Below are 11,402 nucleotides of genomic sequence, written 5' to 3' on the forward strand. Positions count from 1 at the left end.
TACAAGTAAAATTACTCATTATACATTTTTTTTAAATATAATTTGATATGTTGTAGTTTATCAAGATGGAGCTACGTCTACTTTATTATGACTTATCTTCACCACTACAGTAGGTATTCATCTTAATTCATACAGAGCTCACATATTGCATGTTCCTTCATAAAATCAAAGTAAATGTTGAATCAAACTAATATCCAGCGATGATATTGGGTATTTAACCTATACTTCATATGAAAAAGAAAACTGTTGAGCTGTATATAACCAGTTCTCATGCAAATTGAGTAAATGTCTTAATGTGTTATTCTTTTACAAACACTCACGTCAATCTTTTCTGTCTGTAGGTCTATATATGCTCCAGTGTAGATATATAATGTGGTAATTTCTGTCTTATCATTTTTTATTATTTGAAGTAGTAGTATTTGTATTTCTCTATTGTACTAGTTGATACTTGGGTCCATGACATACTACATACAAATCAGTTTAGATGCAGGTAAATATGGCCCCTCCTACAATTATTAAATTATGGAAAACGGCGTCACCGCCACCCCCCAAAAAACAGAGGTCCTACTGTCTGCCGTAACGTCCCGCCTCCCATCACGTTCCCCGCTCCTATTGGACGATCCCCCGGACGTCGGCCCACCTCGTTGGTCCGTCGCGTGACACTCAAATCCACCACGGAACTAGACGAGGAAGCGGCAGACAAAAACAAGAGATAGCAGTGCCGCTACGGGATTAAAAAACACAATAACGGATGGTGCAAGTGACTCACAAGGTGGGAGTCTGTCGCAGAACTTAGAAAAGGCGCATCTATGTCGCCCACATGTGGTTCGATAAGCCGAGAAAGACGTGGTTTAACGGTTTCCGTTACTAGAAAGCCTGAGCTTCAGGTAACTAGCCTACGCCCCTGCGTCAAAAAGTGGGTAAGGCATCGTTTTATCGTGTTACTGCGTTAGTTTATTTGTAGTTACACCTTACACGTAGCTCCTCTCGGACTCGTTCTCTTCGTGAATAGACTCCAGCTGTAATCTCAAAAGTCGTCTTTTGACGGAGAGCTACAGGTCTTGGCCACCTGACCTGATAGGCCTAACGGCTGAGAAGTTGCTAGGCAGCGTGTTGGTGATGCCTGGTCAAATACAATATCTCCAATAAGGCAAAATTGCCAACTCGTTATATTACATTGAACCTATGTAGCTGTTAAATGTATGCTGAAACGTTACCTAAATGACTAGTGACTGACCATTTAAGAGAGCTCTGAAGTGGCTCCTGGGGGCCTCAGGGCTCTGGCAGTGAAAGACAGGCTTTTCTGTGGATTAAAACTCGGACAGCCTACCGCCACTTGGCTTCCAAAGATAACAGAAATATTACAGTGGTTCTCTGGTCTTTTAAATTCAGAAGATTATTAGTTTTCCTTTTTTTTTTACCAGTTTATTTCTTTTTTGAATTGTTTATACATTCACCATATTACAAAATGTCCTTATTAATATTGTAAAAAAACAACACAAAAAGAATCATAAAATTGCCAAACCTACAATTGGGCCAATATATGACGAATACATTGTTGCTTGTTCTAAAGGTATCAGCTACATGCTGATCTAACACCACTAGTCAAAAACAAAACAGTAATTACAGTTCCCAATACAGCAGTCGAGCCTGCAAGACCAATGCCCAAAAACATCACTTTACTATTTTTGTATTCTTTCCAGAAAAATGTCAACTAAGGAGGGAAGAGGAGGGAAAAATGGCCAACCTGTGGCCATGTCGCCTGAAAGAATGGCTACTGACAAAAGCAGAGAAAACCAGAACCAGCGTGAAGTCGGGGCAACAGGAAGCACCACAGACACCAGCACAACTGCAAAAAACTTGGCTTTGCTTAAAGCACACTCTTTGGACGTGAAGTTCGACGTCGGAGAGGAGTATGATGTCATAGAAACCATCGGCACTGGGGCGTATGGTGTCGTCTCATCTGCCAGGAGAAGGGACAACGGTAGGGCTGATTTAATGTAGAAATTCTGTTTGTATAACTGTGCTCAAAGTTAATGTGTAAACTCATTAACATTGTCGTTCAAACTCAGTTGAACACCCTTTCCTGCTCTATTTGTTTTTCATTGGGACTTATTTACATTTCAAAGGCCAGCAGGTGGCGATAAAGAAGATCTCCAATGCTTTTGAAGTGGTGACAAATGCTAAACGCACACTGCGGGAGCTTAAGATTCTCAAGCACTTCAAGCATGACAACATTATCGCCATCAAAGACATCCTGCAGCCCAACCTTCCTCACTCTGCCTTCAAATCTGTGTATGTACTTTTTATTCTCATGGTAACTTTGGTGACATAACAACCTGCACAAGATTCCTTTTCAGGCTAGAAAAGTTGAACTCTTAAGTTTATTGATGAAGTAAATGTCTGGAAACTTGGATGCTAAAATATTTAGTCCTTTAAATGATTTACACACAACTGAACACCACAACAGGTTGTATACTGTAACTGAGAGAATCTTAAGTTGTTGATTTGTTATATTTGTTAAGGTATACTTTGTTTGCAATAGATTTCATGCCCAGCTCACTTTTCCACTCTCCGTGTCTGCAGGTACGTGGTGCTGGACCTCATGGAGAGTGACCTGCATCAGATCATACACTCTTCCCAGACACTCACCTCAGAGCACACGCGCTACTTTCTGTACCAGCTCCTCCGTGGCCTTAAGTACGTGCACTCTGCTAACGTCATCCACCGGGACCTCAAACCCTCCAACCTGTTGGTGAACGAGAACTGCGAGCTAAAGATCGGTGACTTTGGCATGGCAAGGGGTCTAAGTTCGCACCCAGAGGAGTCTCATTCCTTCATGACTGAATACGTGGCAACTCGATGGTACCGTGCTCCTGAACTCCTGCTGTCTCTGAACCACTATAGTTTGGCCATTGACTTGTGGTCTGTAGGCTGCATCTTTGCGGAAATGTTGGGACGTAAGCAGCTTTTTCCTGGGAAGCACTACGTCCACCAGCTCACGCTCATTTTGGGTGTGTTAGGCACTCCTCCTGAGGGGTTGATTAGTACTATTAGGGCTGACCGAGTACGCTCCTATGTTCAGAGTCTTCCATCCCGGTCGGCTGTGCCTTTGGCTAAACTCTACCCACAAGCTGAACCAGAGGCTTTGGACCTGCTGGTTGCCATGTTGTGCTTTGACCCTCGTGAGAGAATCAGTGTGACACAAGCGCTGGAGCATCCTTACCTGTCGAAGTACCACGACCCAGACGATGAGCCAATATGCGTGCCCGCTTTTGACTTTGAATTTGACAAGCTTCCAATGAACAGGGAACAAATTAAAGAGGCGATTCTGATGGAGATCCAGGACTTTCATCAAAACAAACAGGGCTGTCGTCAAAGACTACAGTTCAGGCCCTTGGCGAGGGCGAATGGCCGAGCCGCCGCACAAAACAGCAACCAGTGTAACGCTCAGACCTCGACTGTTATTCTGAGCAAGTCAACACTGGTTCCGATGGCACAACACCCACAAGCAGCACAGATACAGCAACAGCAAATGAGAGAGGTGAAATCTCAACAGCAACAAGATCACACACCAGCAGAAGGGAACCACACATTTACAAATCAGATGCAAACTTTTAACAAGCCTGTGTCCTTGGCAGAAGTAGCCCCACCACATAATTTGCCTCTACTCTCTAAAAGCGAAAGTGGTCCGGTTGATGTGGACATGCCTAGTGCAAACTCAGACAGCGGTCAGCCCGAGACTATAGATTTAACAACACCAGTGTCTAGTCAGGATACTCCATTGGAAACAATGAGAGAAAGTGAAGTACAGGAGCAGCTAACCAGAAGTCAGTCTCAGCCCACCCAGAGCCAGTCCATGACCCAGGCTCCCACCTCTATTCCTGCAACACCAGCACAGACCATGACACCCCTTCCCACCACTGTGCCTTCCCTATGTCTCTCTGTGGCACAGGCCCAGTCACTGTCTCAGTCCCTTTCACAGTCACTGTCCAAGAATGCCAGGCTTCCTCCGGGTGTCGGAGAGGGAACCAGAAAAGAAGGAGCTATTTCAGAGGATACTAAAGCTGCACTTAAAGCAGCTTTATTGAAATCAGCTCTCAGAAATAAAGCCAGGGGTGGTAAGTCCATTGTATTCCATGTCCACTTTTATCATTAACATGTCATTTTTTTTAGACGGCCCTTTATATACATTTGTATATCTTCATTGCAGATGGAGGCACCTCTGTGCTGGGCATCGACACTGGTGGAGGAGGAGGCGTATCGTCCAACCTGTCTTCTGTTCCAGATTTGCGTCGGCCTGTCACAGCTCAGGAGCGTCAAAGAGAGAGAGAAGAGAAAAGAAGGAAGAGGCAGGAACGAGCGAGAGAGAGGGAGAGGAAAATAAAGGAAAAGGAGAGAAGAGAGGGAAAACAGGGGGACTTGCTGGGCGGGGTTCTGCTGAGCGACGACGACAAAAGCCGTTTGCAACGTTGGACGAAGATGATGGACAGCCGCGGCGAGAAATCTCAGGCTCCGAATAACGATGGAGCAAAGAATAAGGACTGTAATGTGAACGCGCATCGCTGTGTCGCTATCAGTGATAACACTCAAGGAGCACTGAACAATAAAACGGGCAAGGAAGCGAGGAAGATGCAGCCCCACGAACAGTTAATCTCTCAAGTTAAACCTAACCAGCCGGGCGTGTTTCAGCGTCCCAGCACCCAGCAACCATCATTACTTTTCTCCATGAGCCAGAGGAAACCGCCAGCAGATCTAGTTGTTGCTGTAAGTGGAGGGATGGATATAATGACCGTCACTAGTGGCTTTGTTAAGAACAACGCGCTCAAACCTCACAGTGAGAGCAACGGACAGAGTGGGTTCAACTGTTTGGGAAACTGGGACAGGCATCAACTAGGGACGAGGCCACAACAACCACAAACAAACAGGAAACCGCAGCCGCCGCCATCGAGCTTTCTTCAGCCTCAGCTCCAACCTCAAAGTCAAACCCAGCCTGACCCTCAACCTCAGTCGCAACTGCTTCCTCTGGAGAGTTTTTTGACCAAAGCCCCAACATTAACCAACAGAGAGACGAATGGGAATGTAGAGATCGGTCACCAGAATAACTCCCACCCTAACTCCTCGACCGGAAGTGCTGGTACGATGGAGAAGCTGTGTTCCACTGTAGGAGAGAAATCTGGGCCACAGACCACACACCCTCTCTGTGGGGCTTTAGCGGTCCCTTCACAGCCTCATCCCAGCTTAGGTTTCACAGATACTGGACAGCAAGGGCCCTCCATTGCCCCCGACATCCATACAGTGACGCTGCAGCTCTCAAAGTCCCAGGTGTGTCTTCTGCTGCATTGTGCCTTCCTTGTTAAATATTCTATTGTGTTTTGCAGCCAGCATTTTACCCGAGATATGCTACATGTATTGACAGAGCACTGATGTTGCTATTATTATCGTTGCCATAGAAAAACATCAAACACATATACTACACATATAACACGCTTAAATGTCACATCCTCTGCTTGCCTTGAACTGATCTTAAGGGATGGAGCGTTCAGTTGACCCCATGTTGACCCATGTCTCCTGTCAGGTAGAGGATGTTTTACCGCCGGTGTTCTCGGTCACCCCAAAAGGCAGTGGGGCTGGGTATGGCGTGGGCTTTGACCTGGATGACCTTCTCAACCAGTCTCTCACAGACCTGCAACACTGTGACCGGGACAGGTAAGGTCTAATACAGCTTGAGCCTGGTTTCTAGTACTGCTAGTCCAATAGTGGAAAGAACACTTTTAGTTTCATCCATCCATATCGGACTATTATCTTGTTTAGATAATGTTATTTAATGTAATGTTTTAACACCAGATTCGTCGTGATGAATACAGCAGCATAAGTTAACACATTGGATAGGTTGATATTTTTTCCCCAAGTGCATGTGTACATTAAAATTAATTAGTTATTTCTCAAGTTGGATGAGGCATGTTGACCCACCAAATTGCAAACACCAGATCTCATCGTCACGCGTAGTGTGATGTGTGATGATTTAGTTTTAATACATGATTTTCTCAACAAGTACTTCCTTAAAATAAGCTACACTGTAAATTACTTTTTAAAATGTCAAAGCAGCTTTGACAAAGCACTGAAAAACAGCTGGGTGACATTTGAACAAGCTTTTCTTAAAGGTCTCCTCCAGACACATTTCATATGTATGGCATGAAATGATTTTTGTCCAAAGTCATGTTTCCACAAAGAGACTCCGTTATCTTAAAATTACCTTTGCTCATTCTGCGTCATTAAAACAAAAAGCCAGACTCAATGAATATGCCGATCATTTTCATTTTAAAAGTTAAATTACAGGATACAAGATGCCTCCGGCTTTGCTAAAAAAAAAATGTGTTATTTGTACCAAAGGTTTCCAGTTTCTACCCCAAACTGGACTACTTGTGATTCTCTAGTATGTACACATCTTAAAATTCAGATTTAAGGTGAACTCAGGGAAAAAAACAAATACAAAGCTCTGCATAGTAAATCTCAAAGTGAAGTTACAAAAAAACCAAACACATTTGAGTGGAGGGGAACTTTAAATACTACAAAGTGAGCTGCGGACATGCATGTATGTAGTTAAGGACAATTTTTTCAATGTTGGCTTTCACACCCTTTGATTTTTATATTGAAAAACGAAGGCTACTCTATTCCTTGTATATTTTCCTTCTCCTCCATCAGTTATGACTCGGCCCCGCTCTCAGCCTCCCTGTTATCTGATTGGAGCGAGGTTCACCGCATGACTCCAGCTGATCTGGAATCGCTGCAGCAGGAGTTGCAACTCGGCTCTCCAATGATCCTTTCTGATAACATTCCCCCTGATGCCTGACCTTCCCTGCCTGGAATTTAAAAGACAGTAATTGGATTTGTGTAAATGGTAGATTATTATTATTTTTTTTAGCATGTAAACCTTGAGTGAAAATGTATTAATTTAAATGCTAGCTTTTTTTTAATAGGAACTACCATTTTTCACCAGTATGACATGCTGCGCTCTTTATAATAAAGAAGTCTGTCATCACGTGTCTCTGCTTTTGGATGTTTGAACTACAGAAATATTTGCAATTCAAAATGAGATTAAGTTGGTTCTCTGTGAGGAAGGTTAAAAGAAACATTTGAAGTATCAAATGAATGAAATAAATTGCATTTCAGAAATGTGTACTGAAAATTAACTAATTTATTCCAAAAAACAGGTTTGTTATTTCAAAAAAGGTAGCCACTTCAGTACATAGTTATAAATTGTTGTATTAGGAGGATATAAAAGAAAAAGATTTGAAAGAACACAAATTAAGCTTTGATCCAAAAACAATGCTTGTCAAATATTAACCTTTCAGAATTTGAACAGAGCACCGATTTAATTTTATGAATCAAATGAAAAATTGTATTTCATATACACATGTCATTTATTTAGCTCATAATTCTGATTCAAAATACAAACCTAAGAAACAATTTTACCCAAGATCATAATGCAAAGTCAGTATTAAAAAGATTACACAACATTTGAATTAAGACTATATTACATTTTATGTTCAATATGGCTTCATGTGCAGATCACGTACAGTTTTCTAATTTTACTATTAAGGACTCATTAACCTCCTTCATTTGGCTTGGTTTGCGGTTTACATCCCCAGAAATCCAGTTCTCAAAGTGTTCTACCTCTGAAGTAGGATCAGTAGAGTGGACAGACAGCTGACCAACACGGCGGCCCCGCCGCGCCAGTTCTGGTTAGCTCGGCCATACAGACGTATCTCTGGTACCATGCTGCTGATGAAGCTCGAGTAGCTGGTCAGTCTGGTGTACACGCCTGGCTTGTTTCTCTGAGCACAGCCCAGTCCAAAGCTCACGACCCCAGCCAGCACCCAGGTCCCATTCACCATCTGGCAGACAAGGGGCCCTCCTGAGTCGCCCTGAAGAGACAACACAAACACAAAGACAGCTTTCACCACTGGGAGGTATCAAAGTGCTCAAAAGGAAGGTTCTTATAAACTAGACAGCACGTGATTGCAGAAAAGCAGCAATCCATTTTCAATCGCTTGTGAATACACGTATTTGTGACTGTAAACACGGCAGCACAAACAGCTGATCCAACAGTACCTGGCAGGAATCCTTGCCGCCCTCCTGGAATCCAGCACAGATCATGTCATACAGGATGTCCACCTGCTCCACCTGGTACATCTGCTGACATGAACTCTGGGAGATGATCGGCAACTCTACTTCCTGCAGAGTCCCGACTCCTTGCAGAGGCACTGAGGGCAATAAGGGGACAGGTGAGGAGTAAAAGGACTGTGAAACTTAGTAAGTGACTCTCTGTTCTTTGTATTGTGGATATTTGTAAATATTGTTAAATGACCAAACAAAAAAACCCTACACCATCCAGCATGTCATTTCATGATCACAATTTCATGAAACTGACTAAATAGATTATTTTTTCTTCCCCCTTCTATTTATTGTGTGTTTTATTCAGTGTCTATTTATATACATATATTTTTGTTTCATATTTCTGTATCAAGATGACAAGATAATCAACTAATTTTCTCGAGAAAACCAAAAGTTAATTTTCTCTTGTTGTTTTTTTTAATTTTTTTATCAGAAATCAAGCATGTCTGGATATATAAAATATAATAAGAGTGTATATATTTGTACAACTTAGGGAAATAAGCGGAAGGATACAAGTGTGCTAGCATTGTTCTCCTAATCTCTTATAAATCATAAAACCAGCAACCTTTTTTTCTCTTTTTTTCTTCTAACAAATAATAAACATGTGATCTCAAGACAAAAAGCTGCAAATATGTTTTAAATAATGCCTATCGATATTCACTATTATTTGTAAATATAAATTACCCTGATCTTTGTGTTTGTTTCTGTGGCTGGAATATACTGCTACTACTACTACTACTACTACTACTACTACTACTACTACTACTAATTATAATAATAATAATACAAAATGCAACAACAATAATATATAACCACAGTCCAAATTTATGCAATGATATAAAATACATACAAAATGAGTGTGTTTTATGGTAAAAGCCAAATTCCACTGAGTTTATAGATGAACATATTTAATTATAACCAGCTTGTAAAGGACTGGCTCCCATAATCCAAAGATCACTCATTTGCATGTATTCACGTGCCAGGAAAACAAAAGGGCATTGAAGCGATTATGTAAAACATTAACTGATCCATAAAAGTGATCTGCACGCGAGCTAAGATGACGTTATGTCATTTTGCAAGACATACCATCATCCCGGATGTTCCCCCAACCGGTGACGAAGCACTTCATGCCACCCGGGAACAGGGTGCCAGAGGCAGGCAGGCAGATGGGATGGGCATAATCTGACCAGGTTGCCGGACTGGAAAGCTGCACCAACGCCAAATCCTTCCCACTGTGAGGTTCACTGTAACCGGATGGGATCACTATGCGGCTCACGCGATGCGACGACTGGTGCGGGTTGAAGCCGTTCAGATGGTGCTGGCCAACGTAGATGATGTAAGAGCTCAAATCAGATGGACTGAGGGGAAGACGGAGAGACACCGAATGACACCTGCTCGACTGGGAATGGAGGGGGGGGGGGTTATATGTGAGACAAAAAGATGCTGAATGGCTTCATGCCAGACAGGTGCTCCTTGAAAAGGGCTTGATGTTTGCCATAATCTAGAAGAAAACAAAACGTTCTGCACTGATTTTAACCACATTTGAGTCCTTATCTAATGAAACTTAACAAACCAAATGAATGACCAACAGCAGGATATGGGGATAGGGAATAGTTCTTCTTCCTGGTGTGCAAATTTGCAAGAGATTGGAGGTTTAAAATGATCAATTAGATTAGATCAAGTAGAATATAACGGTGACAAGTCTCCAGGGAAGGTTACAATTATATTTAACACATTTTACTGGAATCAAACAAATCCTGAAGGGCTTTAACAAAACAAACAATAGTTTCCATAAACTGACGCCTCACAAAAGAAAGAGCGCCTGTGGATTGATGCTCTGCTGTAAGTTCACCTGCCGATTATTGCCTGAGGAGAGTTTTCTTACTTGGGGAAACAATGTGCGGCTGATAGGACCCAGTCCTTTGCGATGAGGGAGCCTCCACAGACATGACCGGCACTCATTGTCTGGAGGCCAAGTGGGGGAAGAGAAGAGAAAAAAGAGTGAGTCACCTCAGCATCACAAGCAAATCCCTCTCTCAGCAGCTCAGCTTCACAAACAAGACTTGGACTTAAACCCCACATGTAACTACCCGCCGGGTAGAAGTGATATTAAAGATTATTGCAGTGGCTGAGGGTGTTTCAGTGGGACTTACCTGTATAGACACCTGCCACGGCCAAGATCCCTCCGTGGCGTCGTCCCCTCCCACAATCCTGTTCTTCGCTATCGTTGGTCTGCCACATTCCTGGGCGTAGGAGGCCAAAATACCTAAATGCAGAATTAAATGACGTTCATGAACAATGACGAATGCTGCTTATTGTTTCTTTTTTTAAGATAACGATACAACAATTTAATTAACAGTTTAATTGGACTAGCAAAGTTGCTATATGCTTTACAGGTAGACAAAGAAACAGACATGGCGAGGGGGGCTGGGGGTGACGGTTGACACTCACCTGTTACGCACCAAAAAATGACATGAAACTGTGAAATCGGCGACATTTTGAGTTTTTTTGCGCCACAAATCCGGTTCCAGCAACGGCAAAGCAGAGCCAAGAATTCACGGGGAAAAAATCCTTTCCACCCCTCTATACCGCTAATCCACCGTCCTAGTTCTTCAGTTGCGACTTAAACCGGAGCGCTAGGCTAAATTACAGTTAATGTTAATATATATTTTTTTAAATCTCCGTGTGTTTTACCGTCTTCAAAGCCACCTAAGCGGATCCAGACTTCCCCAAAAAGGTCTCGGTTTAATTCCTGTTAACGCCGTGATGACAAACAAACGGCTACCTGTGAAGCCAACAACACACCCAGTCAAAACTCTTGTCCCGCCCTCTTGATTCACCTGAACCAATGGAATTTAAGGAGAGCAACCGCGGACCAATGAGATTCTATTGCTGATTTGGTCACCATTTTTCTAAAAAAGAATAAATCTTCATTTTCGCTATTTAATCCGTGCAAGTGCGCGTTTTCGTATTTTAAAGGTCTGCAGTAGTTTATACAGGTCTCAATCGCAGACATTAGTATGTGATTCATGTGTTTTTATTGGTCCATATAAATGTTTTTATGCTGCATGAGAACATTTACCTGGTAGAACAAGGAGTTCTCCCATGTTATATGGGATGCTTTATTTGAGCTAAATTAGAGATATATTCTAGCTGATGTATAAAATTTCTTTTGGCATTTGACATATTTATCATATCAAGACTCAAGCAGATATTATATAATT

At 42.4% G+C, this 11,402-nt stretch overlaps 2 protein-coding genes across 4 annotated transcripts in view; one reads left to right on the top strand and one right to left on the bottom strand.

Moving 5' to 3' along the window:
• Window positions 1-10,978, bottom strand: part of LOC311008493 (uncharacterized protein) — a gene marked incomplete at its 3' end in the record, with an annotated part of 55,445 nt that extends 44,467 nt beyond the window's left edge. The window contains exons 1-7 of the mRNA XM_084002182.1: window positions 10,630-10,978; window positions 10,332-10,444; window positions 10,064-10,143; window positions 9,265-9,536; window positions 8,116-8,267; window positions 7,678-7,928; window positions 569-680 (exon numbers count right to left, since the gene is read on the bottom strand). Coding sequence (XP_083858308.1) covers window positions 569-680; window positions 7,678-7,928; window positions 8,116-8,267; window positions 9,265-9,536; window positions 10,064-10,143; window positions 10,332-10,444; window positions 10,630-10,675 — 1,026 coding nt within the window. The 5' untranslated portion in view covers window positions 10,676-10,978. The remainder of the gene's footprint in view (window positions 1-568; window positions 681-7,677; window positions 7,929-8,115; window positions 8,268-9,264; window positions 9,537-10,063; window positions 10,144-10,331; window positions 10,445-10,629) is intronic.
• mapk7 (mitogen-activated protein kinase 7) lies at window positions 152-7,042 on the top strand. 3 transcript variants are annotated; one of them, XM_084039595.1, is made up of 7 exons: window positions 152-772; window positions 1,704-1,984; window positions 2,130-2,295; window positions 2,587-4,121; window positions 4,214-5,325; window positions 5,579-5,709; window positions 6,706-7,042. In XM_084039595.1, exons 2-7 carry the CDS (start codon window positions 1,708-1,710, stop codon window positions 6,851-6,853), a joined length of 3,369 nt encoding a protein of 1,122 aa, XP_083895721.1. In that variant the 5' UTR covers window positions 152-772; window positions 1,704-1,707; the 3' UTR covers window positions 6,854-7,042. The 3 variants fall into 3 exon arrangements, with proteins under 3 accessions (XP_083895721.1, XP_083895720.1, XP_083895722.1); XM_084039594.1 differs by lacking the exon at window positions 152-772 and adding an exon at window positions 795-916; XM_084039596.1 differs by lacking the exon at window positions 152-772 and adding an exon at window positions 802-920.
• Window positions 10,979-11,402: the final 424 nt, after the last annotated feature.

The sequence above is a fragment of the Eutrigla gurnardus genome (assembly GCF_963514095.1).
Source record: "Eutrigla gurnardus genome assembly, chromosome: 22".
NCBI classification, from domain to species: domain Eukaryota; kingdom Metazoa; phylum Chordata; class Actinopteri; order Perciformes; family Triglidae; genus Eutrigla; species Eutrigla gurnardus.

Bases quoted from the DNA above. Each gene is read 5' to 3' on its own strand.
- mapk7 (XM_084039594.1), top strand. From the start codon at position 810: ATGTCGCCCACATGTGGTTCGATAAGCCGAGAAAGACGTGGTTTAACG. The intron at 917-1,703 runs GTGGGTAAGGCA...TATTCTTTCCAG, and splicing joins CTACGCCCCTGCGTCAAAAA to AAAAATGTCAACTAAGGAGG. The intron at 4,122-4,213 runs GTAAGTCCATTG...TCTTCATTGCAG, and splicing joins CAGAAATAAAGCCAGGGGTG to ATGGAGGCACCTCTGTGCTG.